The 19236-nt window shown below is 40.4% G+C and overlaps 1 protein-coding gene across 4 annotated transcripts in view; it reads left to right on the plus strand.

Annotated features, from left to right (window-relative positions):
• LOC143369378 (filamin-A-like) overlaps nt 1-19236 on the plus strand; it is a 446998-nt gene that overhangs the window by 111940 nt on the left and 315822 nt on the right. For 2 of the 4 annotated variants that reach the window (XM_076813239.1, XM_076813241.1), the window contains exons 4-5: nt 610-737; nt 12701-12715. In XM_076813239.1, coding sequence (XP_076669354.1) covers nt 610-737; nt 12701-12715 — 143 coding nt within the window. The remainder of the gene's footprint in view (nt 1-609; nt 738-12700; nt 12716-19236) is intronic. The other 2 variants (XM_076813240.1, XM_076813242.1) reach the window with 1 other exon arrangement.

The raw sequence follows: 19236 nt of genomic DNA on the forward strand, positions 1-19236 counted from the left end.
GCTTTCTCTCTTTCGTACCCGACAGCAACTTCGTGTCGACGCTTTCTTGTCCTCTCGCTCGTTGTCCGGTTCTCTCACTCCCGTCCGCAGGCTTCCAAGAAATGGTGGGGATAGTCGCCGGACACTGAACGGGCGGACAAATCGGACTCATAACGGGCGATTACTGTAATCTCGTTCATTTTTGCGACGCTGTCAGCTCGCTCAGATTCAACTGATAATAACGGTTAATATAGTTTTAGATGCAGTGTTCCTGAGATAAACAATAAAAAAGATTTTTGAGCTCTTACGCACATATAATAGCACTGTATGTTTGATATTCCTTGCGGCTACCTGTAATAATGAAATCTTTTTAAGTACTAATATATTTAGAATTTGAGTACATGTAAGATTACAAAACAGTAAGGTATTCATTGTTCGAATACCGTTTGAAATATATTTTGCTCATCCTTAAGTTGAACCAGTATTGAAATCTTAAACGAGTATTGATATATTCACTAATTGCGCTCCTATATAACCTTTATTCAACATAACAATTTGTAAAACTATTCCAACTGCTGAAATCAACATTACCTATCTAGTTTTTTACTTTCCTTTATTATTGTCTTATAGCTTATTAAACCAGAGGAAATGGTTAACCCGAACGTAGACGAAATGTCAATGATGACGTACCTCTCTCAGTATCCTAATGCAGAGTTGAAGTCAGGAGCACCTCTTCGGCCACGTACTAATCGGAATAGGTAAGGTGATAAAATAAATTACTTTTTTCCCCCGTTATCTGTTTTACAGATACGTCATGTAAAGAATAGCTCGCATGAGTATAATACATATGTATAATATAATGTATTGGTTGGATGATAAATTCGATGATATGCATCCCCTGCCATCTAAAGTTAAAGTATGCCTAGGATGGAACACCTTTTCTGGTTTGCATATCCGGTCGGTCGGAATGATGTCTGGCTATTTTGTAATGCTCCTTTGAAATTTGATTAAATTTATCTTCGAGGGAATAGTCTTTAATAGGAAGTATAGTCTCTTCCACTTGTATGCATTCTGGTTGGGGCGGACCGTTCACGTATAACCAAAGAAGGGGAAGTACAGTGTTCCACGGTTAAGATGATAATTTTTCCTCGGGTAGACTAATAAAAAATCATCACCACTACCAGCTCCTACTTATTTAGGATGTGAGGACCCTAGAGCTGTTCGAGTACTTGAATATTCGGGTAACTTGAAATCCGAACCAAGCTGAAACCCGGTTTCCGAGCAGAGCCGAGTACCCGAAAGAACCGAGTGGCTTGATAGAACCGGGCGGCTTGGATAGAACCAAGTAGCTTGAATTCTTCAAGCAGCTCGAAGGAACCGGACCGCTCGAACAGAACCAAGCGGATTGAATTATTTCAAGCGGGCCGAATGTACGTATTGTAAGTGCTTCGAGCAGATAGGATAGAAAATAGGTTAGGTATACCTAACCTAATTATAATATAGACTGCGGGAATTTATGTAAATGCATGTTTTTATAGGAATGACTTAAACAAGCGGGACATTGCCAGAACTATTTATATTTTTGATTTTATACATTTTGCATATTTTTTATACACGATGCATATTTAGCATATTTTTCATACTGACGTGACAACGTATTAAGCCGGATCCAGACCTGAATGTGTATACGCTGAGCTGGCTGATAATGAGCGCGCACGAATGACGCATGCGGAGGGGTTGAAAGTGCCATGTGTTTGTCTTCGCCAACTTCTGTGCTTAGCTTAGCCCAATCCGCAGTCGTAAAGATGCCATCGAAAGAATTATACCTCGTGGAGAGACACAGGAAGAAAAGGAGTAGTCCGTTAACTACGCGTGGTTCCGCTTGCGTCGTCCTTTCTTCAAATTAAACACGGATCCCCTATCTCGTAAGTATAAATACGCATTCCAATATCAAAACAAAAGCATGCGTTGACGTATTCCGTCTGAGAGAAGGTGGGCATTGGGGAGGACATATTGCTGTGAAGAGGGCCTCTTCAAGAGAGTGGCCGTTTGGGACGGATGCAGAGCAGATTAGTTAGGTTAGAGCCAATCGGACTTCAAGCCCACCTTCTCTGGCACGGAATACGTCAAGGCGTGCTTTTGTTTTGATATTCGAGCGCGTGTATATACTCGAGAGATAAGGAATACGTCTCTAATTTAGAGGGAAGACAATACGGGCGGGGTCACGCGCAGTGAGCGGATTACCCTTTTTCTTCCTGCATCCCTCCACGAAGCGTATTGCCGTTCCCCGCGAGTAATCTGGTGTGATTTTTTAATACAGCAGCGAGTCGGTCAGGATGTATGAATTGAGAACAATACAAGGTGTAGTGAAGAAAAGAAAGACTATGTGATGGGATCAGAAAGATCGTTTTAGATTCCAATATAGAATCTGATAAATTATTGGGTTTATTTTACGAGTTTTACCAGCCGGTGTTTAATCGTGTAATATACAGAAAGTAGTGCACGTAGCCTGATGACTTTCTCCGAGAGCGCCTTACAGTTTTTCTGTCGCGTAGAGAGAACAGAGTAGGAGATAGCAAGAGAGAGAGACAGAGAAAGAGAGAAAGAAGGAGAAACAAAGAGAAGGAGAGAACGAATAACGGAGAGCGGTGATCGTCCCGCGACAAAGACAAATTATTCATTAAAATAGAGGTTTAAAGTCTATCATATGATCAATGCATTATATTGTTAAAAATGTAATTTTTTTATTTTTCATTAACTGTTCATGACAATATTAGCAATGGATTAAATTCATTCACATAGATCCAGCTTTCATGATTAAAAAACAGACGCAAGTTCATGTCTTCAATAATTTAGGTCATTAAAATTCATTTCTGAAGGTGGGTTTCATAAAAATTAGTGATGAGCGTGATACCGCTCAAGCAGTATCGATACCTAGCGGTGAAGTATCATGGCATCTTAAGCACGTATGAGTACTGTAGGTATCAGAAGGTATCGATACATAAATGATACGTACTCAAAAGCTTCGATCCTTTGTAGGTATCAACATCTTGGCTGGACTTGGTAACGATACTATTCGAACCCGAAACAATTATTTATTATCTAACAATTTCGAAACTAGAAAAATGAGTACTTAGCCCTTCCTACTTTCATATGGACTACAATATATTTCAATATCATGAAAATCCGGGACATCGAGGATTTGAGAAAAGTATCTCATTTGCTTCTATCTTCCACGCTGAGCGCAATACATTCCAAACTTCCTTTGATGTGTGGAAGAAAACCGAGAACGGCCGGTTCAGGCCATGTGCCTTCATCGGCATTCGCGAGTCGGGCCGCATGCGTCGAGTCACCACGAATGACACGTCCGCACTACCATAAGCGTTCACGCTCACCCTTTCTGATGTAGAAGCATGCGGCCCTGGCTACTGTTTCACCCGTCGACATCAGAATATTCGTGCGCGTGCAACCTTGCTCAACGTATATTCATTCAGGTCTGGATCCGGCTGTACAATTTAGCCCCTCATGTTCGGAAAGTGAGCGTCACGAAATGATCACCCTAAATTATTACTCATCAACAATAAGCAGTACGTTTAATATAAATATACGATTACGTAGGTAGGTCTTCAGGATTCATGCCTCACATGAAGTCTTATCGCAATGACGTCATTAGGCCGCGGGGGGATCCGCTCCCCGAAACTCTGATTTCGAGGGATTTAGTATGGTAAGAAACGCAGTAGCGGGCGTACGGCTCACCGGATCAAAGTAATTCTGGTGTCAATTTGTGCGTAAACAAACAAAGTAAGTAATGCAGTAGCCAACAATGATAAATAATAAACACAAACGACGACGTCCTAACGAATAAATATTTTCTTTGCAGTTTACAAGCCAAAATAGTTACAAATCTCGGGTTCAGTGAAAAGGACACTGATGATATTAACAACATGAATAGGTACATATGAAGAAGTTGAAGCTCCACGCAGCAATGCACATTCTTCTTCATATACATAACTTCGAAACGGATTGAGGTAGCCGAGTTCTTTCAGTGTTAGATTTGTCTTGTCGAGCATTATTCATGGTGTTAATATCATCAGTGTCCTTTTTACTAAACTCGAGATTTTTAATTATTTTGGCTTGTAATCTGCAAAGAAATTGTTTATTTGTTTGATTTTAGAATGCCACCATGTGTGTTTCTACTTCTTGTACCATCGCCCAGTAGTCTCAGTACACTGGTCATGATAATACCAAATATCTCACTGCCTGTATACGTTGTCACGCAAAAACCCCTGCGACCATGTAGACGACGAATTTGTTTACAAATTAGCTTGCTGAACCTCGCCTTTATAATTTAATAGTTTCATATGTTAATAGTGACATATATATTCAAAAGTTTAATAATTGGATAGTAGGTACAACAGCTTAATACGTATGATATATAATTATTTGTTATAATAATTTCTATAATGCCGATACAAACATACAAGAGGTTACATTTAACCTCTTTTATAAAACTGTAGTGTACAGAATCGTATTTAAAATATACTTCTGAGGTGGTATGTAGTAAAATAATGTCTGACTCCATCTAACAACACACTCAATTTATTTGATATAAAGCTTGCGACAATATAACCAGAGACTCGCGTGACGTTATCGGCAAGTTACACAGCAGCTGCTCGATACCGACTAACTGTCTTCACAAACCGTACCCTTAACCAGGGGTGGAAAAAGTGAAGGAAAGAAATAGAAAAAGAGCAAGAGAGGACACTGAAGAAAAGCTGAGATCGGTAAAAGAGAAAGCTACGCGAGAAACGACTCCGCTTGGGCTCGCGCGGGCCTGGTCGCCACATGTTCTTGACGAACGCCAGGCCCAGGCGAAACCCTCGAGAAACGAACTGTAGAAGAATAGACAGGAAGTTGTAAACAGTAAGAGAATTTAGAAATATGAAAGTTAGAACCGTATGAAAAGAAACGTATCTCAGAAAAAGAACGTGGTGGTAGAGAGACGCCACACTTCAAAGTTCATTTTCGTTTAATGACAGAAGGAAACAGATGGCCCAGTTATGAATTGGGAAAGAAAACCTAATTAGGCTCAAGAAAATAAAAAACAGAGTTTGAGTGTTTATTCTTTACAAATTTTAAAATAAAGTTTTTGTTTATTTATTTTATTTGTTTACGCTTGTAGTTCACTTTTTGTTGCATATGTTCTTTACTTGTTTAGCCAAAATAAAACGAATTTCAATAAATCAACAAAATGTATGCGATGTATGTGCAGACTAAATACAAGAAATATAAGGACTCCCGAAGGGATTAGAAAATTCATATAATTTTGTTTCATCAGTATATTTATCAACACATTCGCATGATATGTGCATTATACAAACTATTATAAGAAATAATTATATATCATACGTATCAAGCTGTTATACAGGGTGTCCGCGGGAAGATTGAACAGCCGGATATCTCCTAACGCATTGGAGAAAAAAAATATATATGGTTTGGGGGGGGGGGGCAAATTTATTAGCCGAGATGATTTTTTCTCGATTATTATTTTAAAAGATACGATGGTGAAGTTCGGTTTTTTTAAAATAAAACTATTTTTATGACGAGATCACTTGATAGTGCGTTCCAAGACAAATTCTATAAGCTTTAATGTATACACCAGCGCTGTCCAAGGTCACTCCCGCGGGAGCTTGGGGTTCTCTCACTCTCGTCCGCGTTGTCAGGGATACCGCGCGACGCTAACCGACGCTAGCCGGACTAGCCCGTCATGGCAGCCTTCTTAGCGTTGCGCGGTGTCCTTGACAACGGAAGGTACGCTGTGCGAGAGAAAGATTGGAAGGGGCAGCAGGTGCGTCAGGGGCTGTGATGCCAGATCGGGGACGGGTTCCCTCGAGAATTTCCCCCACCTCACGCATACTACGCCGCAGCGGCGTGTTCGTGAGCTCGGCGCTTCGGAGTCCAACTCACAGACACCCAGCTCCGGCGTAGTGTGCGCGAGGTGGGGGAAATTCTTGAGGGAACCCGCCCCCGATCTGGCATCACAGGTCAGGGGCCCCCACGCTGGAGAGTGCAGGTATACACCTTATTTCCACTGATTTTCGAGATATGGCGCTTGCAAATTTACTGATTTTCACTGGAAGAAAACCCGTTGGAATAGCAAGCACCGGGGGTGGTCCTGTTCGCGCCACGGGTGGTACGCGTTGGGCATTGCCTGTTGAAACAGATACCTACCTGCCAAAGGTCTACGCCAGGAATGGCAGGCCCAAAGGCTGGACAATTCTTTTCCGTCACGAATGCTAGATAGGTACAGCTGTGGTTTCGAGAAGCGAACCGTTAATGTTTCAAATCGTAAAAAAATGCATTTAGAGTTTGTACGCAAGGAGAAGTAGGAAAATACGATTGAATTTTCACCTTCGATAGTCTTTTATTTCGCACCTAAAAATATGCAGAATGTGCAACGTATATCCAGAATATGCAAAATGTGTAACTTCAAAAATATATTTTTAACATCTTCTTAATGATGAAACATAGTTCTGTCAATGTCCCGCTTGTTTAAGTCATTCCTATAAAAACATGCATTTACATAAACTTCCGCAGGCTATATTATAATTAGGTTAGGTATACCTAACCTATTTTCTATCCTATCTGCTTGAAGCACTTACAATACGTAAATTCGGTCCGCTTGAAATAATTCAATCCGCTTGGTTCTGTTCGAGCGGTCCGGTTCCTTCGGGCTGCTTGAAAAATTCAAGCTATTTGGTTGTATCCAAGCCGCTCGGTTCTTTCGGGTATTTGACTCAGCTCGGGCACTGGTTTTAAGTTGATTCGGATTTCAAACTACCCGAATATTCAAGTACCCGAACAAGTCTCTGTGTATCTTCAAAATATTGAAGGGTAATTCACATGTCGCGATAATCCCGGCTTGAGACCACAACTGGTAAACCACTTAATCAGGAATATTTCGAGACAAAGCCGCAAAGGGTAAATACTAGGGTAGCTCGATTTGCAACTTTTTTCGCATCCAATTCTAATACCCGCCAAAAGTGGCCACCCATAAGGACATTTCGCGTGTAATTTTGTTTTCGGATCGGACAATATATGCTGTCTCCACTATGACGGTCAATTTTTAAGATTTTGGGTAAAAACACTAAAGTTATGGCCTTCATCCGATGGACTTGTCTGGCGATACGGATGCATTCACATGCACATATTATGATGAAAAGTAATCAATAAGGACTCCAGTGTCCTGATCATGTTACTACCGAACCGTGAAATGCACATAGGGCCGGGGGGGGGGGGGGCGTTCTGCACACGTTTCTTGGGCAGCTTTTCGCTCAGTTGGTAATTCGAAGATGCGATCTACCAAACTGACCCCGTGTCCACCACAGGGGGGTAGCTGCACTTATGACTCCTCCCACGCATTACCCAACCAAACAATCATACGTAGGGCCCCCTGAATGTGTAATCTGAGTTGGAGGCCTCGGTATTAATTTACAACCCTTTATGGGTCTACGTAAAAGTAGTCTGATTTGTATGACATTTGGTATAATTTTAATCGGGAGAACGCCGGGAATCCATTGGTGCCGCTTTAATATCGATATGATAAAGAATAAAGAATTTCTTAGTATTCTGTAATGAATAATTTCACCTTCGACTCCGGGGCGCCGACTTTGATTCGCTGCGTTTCTGAGAAACTGAATTGTTTATTCTTTATCGTATCGATATCGAGATTCATTACATTTTTTCGATGCAAACCATATCAAATGTCATGTAAATCAGATTAATTTTAACGAAATTAGCTTGAGATTCTGGAAAGCAATTTTTCATCGAATTCATTATGGTTCGAATTACGTCGTTCTTGGTGTTATTTTGATCAGAGAAACATAAGATTATCGATTGCCGCCGTTTTCACAGACATCTGATGAGAAATGCGGACATGGACGCTCTTGCGTCCACTCTTGCGCACAACACGCCGGCGCGCCACGCAAAAGTACGTGAACGTTGGAGTGAAGGAGCGCGCTCCTTCGTGCACTCCAGAAGGTTATACTCGGCACTACTTAGCGAATTCGGCAGACACGCACTGGCACTGCACTAGTGCAGGTCCAGCACCATACCAGTGCAGCTCTAGCACCATACCAGTACAGCTCTAGCACCATGCCAGTGCAGTACCAGAACGACGCCAGTGCAGATTCCCTAGCATCGATTACATTGGATTACATACGACCCTATCCTGTATCATATTCGGCGACCAAAAACTGCCCTGGTGTAGTGCAAACTTCGCATTCGGATCAAAGGAATGTCCTGCACGAGTGCAACCTTTATGGCATTGAGGTTTTTGGCAGTGCAGTAAGTGCAGTTTAATGGCATCGAATAACCTCCAGATTACTTTCAAAATGGATCGAATTCGTTATGGAATTATTGGAAACGAGTAGTAACAATGACGACGCAGAAAATTTACTTTTAAGTTATCCAAAGCATTTTTTAATTAATTAATTTGTATGTACTTTACACAAGTGAATAAATTGATAATTATCGTTAATTATATCATAAAAGCTTCTAATTTTGTGAAAAAATAGCAGATTGAGCACTTTTGAAACGTTTTTGTATTTTTTAAAGTGAAATTCGTATTTTTTAAAGTCCCTTAAATCGCGTTCATTTCCTGCCGCTTGTAGCGGCTCGCAGAGGCTTGGCTGCCAGGCGCGACGCGCCGTTCAGAACTTTGCGCACTGTCGGAAAGTCCACACGCCACGCCAAACCTCTGGTTTCAAGTGTCGTTTTCCTTTTCTAAGTATCTTTCTGTCTCTTATGGACACTCTTCTGGAGTCGAGGTTAGTGGGTGAAAAATGTGACCTGTATCACGCACAATCAGAAGACTGCCCCTTTTGTTCAAAACATCTTGCATATTACATCTCTTCATCATTTATCTTACATATAACATATCAATTGCATACCTACGTGTATTTATTGTCTATCAATATTAGTTTTTATATTAAAACAAGCAACGAAATCGTAATTATTGCCGTCAATAGTAATAATTATGATCGTCGCAACAGTGCATGTGTTAACTGTAATTTCGTTTGCCATCGCATTGCCGGGGAAACATGTGGACATTTTTTAATGTGCCCTTGTAAAATTTTACAGTCGTTATAACTGAGTAATAAATCATTTCCATAATTTATAGCAGTGATGAGCCACCCGCGGCCCGCGGGCCTCATTTGGCCCGGCAGCCATTGACCTGCGGCCCGCCTGAACATTTGCGTATATCTTTCGAACTGTAAAAGATATCGGAATGAATTTTGCGCCAAAAAATAGGATAAAATTATCTTTTTCTAATGTTGTATAATTATAATCTGCGTGTGAGCAATTATTCTCGAGAATGAAAATTTTAAAAAGTGATCGTCGTAATCGACTCGCTGACGAACGATTAAATAATTGTATTAGAGTAGTAGTTTTAAGTATCGCACCCAATATTGAGAAGCTCGTTAATGAGAAACAGAAGCAAGCATCTCATTAAGTAAATTTCAATAGTTATTTAATTTCATTTAATTAGAAAAATCTACGTACCTATACCTGTTTATATTATAATATGTAGATAGGTACATATTACTGTGTATATATTACTAATAAACAGTAAATCAAATTTAAAAAAAAAACTTTTATTGTAAATCAATGTTAGAAATTATAAATTCATCCCATAAATTAAAATTCTTTGATTAGTATATTTATGTATTTAATAAGGCTGTTCGAGTACTCGAATATTCGAGTAGTCTGAAGTTCGGACCGAGCCGAGACTCGGTTTCCGAGCCGAGCCGAGTACCCGTAAAAACCGAGCAGCTCGAAAGAACCGATCGGTTCGATAAAACCGAGTAGCTCGAATGTTTTCGAACGGCTCAAATATACTTGGAGCAGATCGAAATTTTCGAGCAGACCGACTGTATCGAGTAGTTTGAAGCTTGAAGCTTGAACATTTCGGGCAATACGAATGTTTCGAATATTTTAGGTTACGAAGAAAAGAAAGATAACATAAAGAGAAGTGTATGAATACGTTCATAAATACACAAAAAAATTAAGATTTTTTTTTTTAATTTAGTACTTATTTTCAAAAGTTACAGAATATTTCCATTTATAGCTTACATTTTAATTATTCATATTACTTATTGAGAACCATTATTTACATTCCCGTAGATAACGGGTACTCGGCTCGGCTCGGCTCGAAAAACCGAACTTGGCTTGGCTCGCTTTTTCCGAGTACTCGAACAGTCTTAGTATTTAATGTTGCGGCCCGCATAGAGTAGTAGGTTTCCACTTGTGGCCCACTTCGGACCAAAGGTTGCTCACCACTGATTTATAGCACCTTCGGGTAAACCAAATGTAGCTTTGTAAAAACAGATGTTTCAGTGTGCCCTACAGGAACAGCATTTATGAGATCCTCTATAAGCCAGGTATATCGAGGAATTCGTATACTTTTCGCGAACGTTTATCGCGATCGTGTCCTGCCGATCGTTTTGCAGATTGATAATATACATGGGGCAGGTGGTACACAATACAAGACTGCGCTGGATCATGGAAAAAAACATGTGGAGTCGATGTAGAAATGGGAGCCCGAACCCACTGTCTCTAAGTAGTGACGGGTATAACCTTTTGGCGTGCACGAAGGAGCGCGCTCTTTCCTTTACTCCGGCGTTCACGCATTTTTGCGTGACGCGCCGGCGCACAGTGGTCAAAATCGTGAAAACCTATCCAAAACATGAAGGTGACCTTTGATTTGTACAAAAATAAGTAGACTAAGGTTCTCGAGGTCGCTGATTACGAATTTGATGTAAAAATTGCAAAAAAAAATGGCGGACCGCATATGAGAAAAACATTAAATTTGGTCTAAACTTGGTATCGTGGAGTTTTCGAGGTCGCTGATTACGAATTTGATGTCAAAATTGCAAAAAAAAAACAAATGCCGGACCAAATATGGCGGACGTGCATATAAGAAAAACACCAGATTTAGTCTAAACTTTGTATCGGCAGCCAACAGCCGTCGCGAGTGGTCAAAATGAGCTATCTAGCTGGACAAAACCCAAAATTGAAAGTGCTTAAAAAAATGTTTCATCACGGTAAGTGCAAGGTGGATAGTAGATAAGAAGAATCAGAGCTGTTCATGACTTTTGTTCATTTGTCCAATGTAAACAATACCCCCCCCCCCCCACACACACACACAACTCATATCCTCTGTGCATACGCGTGAGTTGACGATCGAAGTCTCATTACTCGTCTGTGTCTGTCGTTTGTGGCATTTTTTACTGGCAGTATTTATGGTATATATTCAATCTGTGATTGATTCCAACATGAACTGTAAGTACACGGATCCTAAAACTTAAATACATTATTTGATTGCCTAGAATCAAAAATATACTACAAAAATTTACAGTCTTTGTACTTTGACGGCCCCTCAAAAAAAGTTCCGATTTGTTCTACCTTGGGGCTTCTTGGAACTTGTTCACACAAGTGTAGAGAGTCTGAAAAAATTATTTCCATTTGCTACTTTTTGCAACTTTGGAGCTGGCACATTTTTTAATAAGTTAATGTACAAATGGAATTTCCGTAAATGCGGATCTAAAATGGGAACACAGCGTATCCGGACTCCTCGATTGGAATGCAACTTTGTGGGTGTATAGAGTGGCTCAAGACAAGATCAGCGGTATGTTTCATTCGTGCCCTATCGCTTTTTAAGCGTGTGAAAAGTACGCTCAAAGTCAAATAGGCACTCCCGCCTTTTCGCGGATAACTCCTAAAGTACGACAGACAGAAAAAGATGTTTCAAACAAAAGTTTAATGGTGCAATAAGCGCTGCAAACTTGCCTTGGCAATTTTTTTAAAAGAGTTTGAGAAAAATTCATGAAGAAAAAAACTTTTTTTTAAAAAAAAACCAATCCCACTTTTTTACATTCGATTTACATCAAATATACGTATATTTAGTCGAACTACTCCATTCAGTTCCATATATGAAGCGGGATTTAGTTGTTGGTTGCTGATACCAAGCTTAGACCAAATTTGATGTTTTTCTGATATGCGCATCCGTCATAATGGGTCCGCCATTTTGTTTTTTGCAATTTTGACCTCAGATTCGTAATCAGCGACCTCGAAAACCATAGTACACCCATTTTTGGACAAATCAAATGTCACCTTCATGTTTTGGGCAGGATTTCTCGATTTTCGACCACTGTGCGGCGTGTGGCGCGCAAGAGTGCACACAAGAACGTCCGTGTGAAGGGCCCATTTGTCTCACCAATATGGTCGAGCTACTATCCGCTTCAAACGCATACTGCTAACTTTAAGCCATTATTACAGTAAAGTGGAGGCAGATCAGACACTAACTATGTGACTATGTTTACACCCTGTATGAAATGTTAGTTTTATTCCTAATTTGAAACAGAATAAATCGTTTTTGAGTTTTTACAAAAATGAATTCATTTTGTATTCTCGCTAACATATGTATGTGTACATGCATATATCAACAATGTGACAGTGGATTGGTTTGAATAGAACGGAAAATCTTTAATTTTTTTCGGAACAAATATATTTCCTCACAAGTGTAACATGTTGTATGAAACATACATGCTAATTTTGCATTACGTTAGATATATTACGCGAAAACATTTACTACAAGGTCAATCATTCAATTCTTATAAAAAATGTATTACTAATAAAATATTTTATTTCTTGGTTGCAGCACGCCGCCACCACGGTAAGTTGTGCAAGAACCATATTCTGGCATTCGTTACTTTTTTCTAGCATAATTACTAATAGTAGTTGCGCATACTATTGCGTATATAATTTCTGCCGAAACGATTAAAACACTGCAATTGAGCGTAGCTGGTTGTTTTTATATAATATCATAATTACCTTTGATTTTTTCTTCTGATGAGTTTGCTTTAACAAATTGCACACGTGGTCTAAAAGTAACCAATTAGTGAATTGCTTGATATGTAAGAGGTCTGAAACTTGAACTGCACGACGAATTTTATTACCACTCATTTATGTACCTTGCATTATAAATTTTGGCTTAAAACCTTCCAAGGCTTCCTGTACAAGCTTGGCTGTATAAATGTAATAAAAAATACGTATAACAATAGGTTACATTGCTGTTGGTTTATTATCCTACAGCATAGGCAAGAATTAGGTTATCGGGTTGCTGAACCGATATTTGAACTGAAATGCCTCGTATCTTTTCCTGCCATTGACAGATTACTTTTTCTTTAATTCACTTCTCAAAATAATTATGTAAGTAACATATATTGCACAGAACATGTCTTGATAAATAAAAAATGAACAATTAAATACATGCTTTACGAATATTTCGGAAATTCTATTTCTGGATAAATATCTGTATTTTTCAACAACATTCCTTGTGCATACTGTAGGTGTTTAGTTGGGAAACGATCTATCGTGCAGGTTTGGGCAGATAGGTGGCGCTCCGTTAGTTGGGTTGTGCTTAGAACAAGGTTGTTTTATGTACTAGATAAATGGCGGCGTATTGGCCAATAGTGCAAGCTTCTCTCTCGGGAACGTATGTTTGCGCTACCTCAACACTACTTTTGAGTGATATCAAATGTCGATTTATAGCTCCCGATAGTCTTTGAGTGCCCATATACTTAGTGACAAGGAGCAAGCATTCGTTACACTGTTCCAATCCAATCTCTGCATTCCACTATTATGCACGGCATCGGAGTCATCCGAGTCAAAACCCCGTACGCATTCAAGAACAAATCCATGCCTTATAGCACTTATGCGAGTAACGTGTAGGCATTGGCGTTTGGGAAACGGCCTATGGTGCGAGGCACATAAGTGACATCCATTAAGTAGGAGTTGAGAATTAAGGGATCATGCGGGACTCGGCATGGCGAAATCGGTTAGGCGGCTGGCCAGCACGAAGACGGCTTGGGTTCGAGTCCCAGCACCACCACGGCATTCCCTATTTTCCGGCTCCTACAAATATATTCCTCGATCTCCACTAAGCGGATGCGTGGTCCGATTTATTATACCCCCGCATACCCAAACTGAGACCCGGTATCGTTATTGCATCTCGCTTTATGTTTTACTTAGTGGTTCGCACGAACGTAATGTCGAATTCTTTCATGTAGCATGGGAAAGACTACGCTAATTAGATTCGTATCAAATACTCAGAACATGACCTCGAATAATTATAGCTTCTCAGTATGTCTAAGGGTACTGAAATATGCAGCATCCGCGGTAAGAAGAGCGCACACGTACACGATTCGACGTGCGTGGATCAAATTGCGCTGTGATTCCTTCTCTTTCTCCGAATTGTGGTTCACCTGTAGTTCTCGTCGCGATGATCAGAATGGCTTTGAAGCCGTTTTACGCAATCTTTACAACGTATAAGCATGATCAATGCCCCGTACCGAGATCATGAGGAAGAGGTGGGTGGGGGGGGGGGGATGAAACGTGCAAACTCTTCCGAAAACGTAATTCGATTTTCCAGCTCATTTTCCACCCTCTATCTTCTCTCTGTCTTTCTACCCAAACTTGCGAATCATTTGCGATCGCGCCTGCACCCCGATCTCCGCACGCACACGGAGATTGGCGGCGACGACACGCTCCCAAGTATGTACTTTAACCATCCAACTGATGGCGCTAATAACCAACTACAATTAGTGATCCTCTAGGGAGTGTTCGGAACAACGTGTATCGTCGCTGATTGGTTGCCGCGATTTTGGAGCAAAAGCGGAAGGAGACAGAGAAAGAAACTGTAAAAAAAGAAAGAAACAGAACTACTGATAGAAAGAGACAGAAATACTGACAGAAAGAGAGAGAGAGAGAGAGAGAGAGAGAGAGAGAGAGAGAGAGAGAGAGAGAGAGAGAGAGAGAGAGAGAGAAATACTGACAGAAAGAGAGAGAGAGAGGGAGAGAGAAATACTGACAGAAAGAAATAGATATGTTTATTTCTGGTTTTGCTCCAAGATGGCTGCGGTTATACCGATTACTCCCTAGAGGATCACTAACTACAATTAATCCCACCACCAACTCTTGCTCGCACAGCGTCATTGAGCAATCCCCCCTTCCACTACACCCTCCTTCCTATGAACTCGATACCCCCTCCCACTACACCCACTCTCTCACGAACTCGATCCTCCCTCATACGACACCCTCTCGATTAACAACACCCGCCTCCGTGATATCAGCCCCTCACCCTGACTTAGGATAGGCACAGTATATCTACTGTTAGCCCACATCGTATTCCTGATAGATTCAATAAATTAATTATTTCCCCCGACGCCGTTATTTTCTTTCTTCACCATATGTAAGCTTGTTCTTATTCTGTTGTGAAGTGGTTGATAGTTGACACATTCTTGTGTCTGTGCAGGAATATTCTGATATGAATTTGAATCGACTATTGCTTTAACCCTCTAGTGCATAGATTTTTAATTCAGTTGGAAAAATTAGACTAGTCTAATTTGTGGATGAATCCGTTGTCTATTTTCAATTTGGAGGATGTCTGGGCTCCGCAGGGCAGCCGTCTGGGTCACCGCCTTAAGGTGAGATCATGTAACAAGTACAAAAAATGTAGTAGTATTTTGAATAAAATAAATACTTTATTTTTGGTGAAAAACTATGAAAAACTGTTAAAAAATATAAATTTATGATAGAATAGACAATTATTAATTATTGTACATTGTGAAATTTAGATAAGCACAGTTTGCTGCTCGCACCATGGCACAAATGAACGTTGCATTTTACACAAATGCTCTGTGTCTCAGCTTTGCAGCCAGGGAATTTGCAGGGTTTTTTGCCAGACCGGTCCAACCATTTGGCCCAATGTTCATATCCATCTTCCCGAACATTCGTTGGCAGCAAGTACGTCTTTTCGATTGCTTTTGAAGGTGGAGGAGAAAAGGTGGTAGTTTTGCGTGGACGACCGACTGCCTTTTTAGCTCGTGCATCCGGTACCGAAACTATGCCGCAAAGCGTATCAGCGACTTCTAGCCGGAACTCGGGGAAATCGAATTTGTCAACGTATTCGTCTCCTAGGTGAATGCGGCGATACAACAGGTAGGAATTCACTATGGCCATATCCAACAAATGATACAAAATTCGGTTGCTCCATTTCATCGTCTTCATATGGATATACCGCCCATATGTTCGTTGTACTCACAGATTATGTATGGGCAGTCCACTTGATTTCTTGTCTTTGTCTTTCTGTTGTACTGAGAAATTTGAGGTGTGCTCTGCTTAGTTGGGCCAGGCCTTATGAAAGGCTCAGTGCCTGCATATGTAGATACGAGACGTACGCATTTGTTGTCCTTCCACATCACAGACGAAATCTCTACGCCACAGGCGATACCGACATATTCTTCGGAATATCCTCTATTTTTGTTTGTCATATTCTTTTTCTTCGTGAATTTGCAATTTGGTATGCGGTTCTCCCGCACTGTACCAAGCGAAAAGATTCCACGGCTCCGCAAGTAAACCAAGAACGACAACGATGTGTAAAAGTTGTCGAAGTACAAAATGTGGTTGAGCTGATCTGGTATCAATTGAGACAATCGTACGACCACGTTAGCTGATGCTTCCAAGTCTGGTGCGCCTTCCTGAAGGATATTATCGCCCGCGCCGGCGTAGACCTCGAACTTATAAGAAAATCCAGCGGAGTCGCATAAAACAAAGCAGGCATGTACTGGCGGACTGGATTCTTTTTCATCTTAGTCGCACATATTTGCTCGTCCACACATAAACGTGGAGGCAACTGTACGGATCCAAAGCGTTCATTAAAAATGTTTATCAATGCCCGAACTTTGAACAGTGGATCATAATTCCGATTGGTTTTGTCTTCAATTATTTGAGCGTTATCGTTGAAATGCAAGTTCTGACGCAGTGTTTCGAACTGAGTGCATGGCATTGTATGTCTCACTATTCTTGCCCCAATATGCCCGTGTTGAATAGTGGCGAATCACTGACAGTTGCATTACAATACCAACGAACCTACAAATCTCTGCAGGTGTTGGTACATGAACTTGGTGTTGATGTTTTTATTTCTGGCATATAAATTAGTTTGATCTGCGATATGCTTATAAAATTTAACATCAACGAAGTACTCGAAACAATCGTATGGCGTTCTGATTGCTTTGAAACTATCGGGCAGATTTTTGGCACCTCGAAAGTTGATCTGCTGGATGTGTAGTTGAAGTTGTCGGTTTCGCCAATTTATTTTCTAGAAATTGTCTGACCTCGGTTTGATTTCAGCAGCTGTGCCAATGATCACGCTCTCAACTGGCAAATCAACATTTGCCTCACGCCGACGCTTCCTTGTAGCCGGTGTTGCTGGCACAACAAACACAACAGACTCAGAACTTCTCCGTCCTGGCAGTGGTTGCAATTCAGTAGTCGATTCACCTATGGCCAGACAGTTGCCGATTTCCTCTCCATATGTATCCATGTCGGTAGGATCGTATATCGGATCAACATCGCTTGAAAACGCTGTTCACCATCCGTCGATTCTGCTGAATCGTACAGTTGCAGGATTTTCTCCATTTCTTCTGGGCTCAATCCGACAGTTTTTAATGCTTGCTATTGCTACGATCCATTGTTGTGAGAAGCGCTTGGCCCGGTTGCCGCCTGGCGGTCGCGTCGCGTACTATTCGTCGCGAGCCGGCCGAGTCAATCACCTTCTTTATGTAAATACTATTTTTTGTACAGGTTAATTGTATTTTACGTCATAAAACATAGCCTATATTCGTTCTTGTTGTTCAAGGATACTGTAGTTAAAATATCGTAATGATTTGTTCAGTACTTTTTGAAATTTTTGTGAGTATATATATATATATATATATATATATATATATATATATAGGTACCAAAGTTCATGAACAAAAAGCTAAAAAGGTGCACAAGAAAAATTTTCACGCATCAATTATTAGGGTGATAAACTAACACTCTAACTAGCTCAGGATGATCTACTAACATGATACCGCCTTAAGGCGGCTACCGGCCAAGCCTCACTTGTCAGGTGTAAATTATTTTTTGTTATCAAATCTTTATTGTTTTCGATAGATCACTACACAAACTACTTACCAATAATTTTTTTTTCTTGTGCGGTGTTGGGAAGTACTTTATTTGATTTACTTATTGTTAGCTTCACAAATAATTTTCGCAGCGAGCTTAGCTAAAAAATGCACTTCAAAGCAGATAAGGCTGACAAATGAGAATTCTGAAAAAAAATTATAGGAGCCCAACTCCTGGATTAAACAGGTGTCCGCCCAAAGGCAGGCGTATGCACTAGAGGGTTAAATGTTTTATTATCTCCATCTCCGACATACCTCCTATTTTTCAGTTTATGCTGCTGGTTTGATCTGATAAACATTTTTTTTATCCCATCCACCTCCATTTTTCCGGTAGCTTCTTTATGACCTGCATTGCTGCTTGTGGCATGTGTTGCTGACCACTCTTGATATTCTGCAGTGGGTAGCTAGACGTGGTACCCAATATTCGCATGGTTTGTAGTGCAACGCAGTTATAAAAGGTAGGCGTGAGACGCGGGTATTCGGTATTTAAAAATCGATTCCGCTGGAAAGGCTATGCGCGTTACAGTACGAATTATTTATTAATTGGGTAAAGGATTTTGATAATGATTGTGGGTGAAAGATCTGGTCCTATACAGGCCCCGCACCAACAGATTTCTAGGAATCAGGAGGTTTATCGTTAAATGAAATATGCTTGAGTATAAAGTCCTTTTACTAAGCACTAGAGATACTGAAGAGCCTAGGGTAATCCCAGAACGCTGGCTAATGCCAATGTTGACCCTCCGTTACCTCTACATTCGTAAGTTTTGATAAACTTTATTTTACGTGAGACGACGCTCGCCAATCGATACTCTGATTTTCTAACTTAAAGAAAGAATGCGAAACTCACCACTATATCAGTCGGTTCTTTACAATTGGGCCTTTCGGTCGTTTGATTTTCGCTTTTGTTAAATACAATACTCTGTGCCTGGGAAAGGAGAAATCACACTTACACACGGTAATGATAATTAAAAGTGAACAGTAGTAAAACGAAAAGAAACACTAGACTGAGATCGAACTGATGATTGATCTTCACGCGATTACATAAAATCTTATAACAATAATAAAAGAGTATAAATTTCAAACTTATAGAAATGGAAAATGAAACACGGTGAAGTTAACACTGTTTAACGTGGAATTCTGAGTCCATTCACTATAAACTTAGGAATCTCTAGCTCGAAGTGCAATT

Source organism: Andrena cerasifolii, chromosome 5 (genome assembly GCF_050908995.1).
Source record: "Andrena cerasifolii isolate SP2316 chromosome 5, iyAndCera1_principal, whole genome shotgun sequence".
Lineage (NCBI taxonomy): Eukaryota > Metazoa > Arthropoda > Insecta > Hymenoptera > Andrenidae > Andrena > Andrena cerasifolii.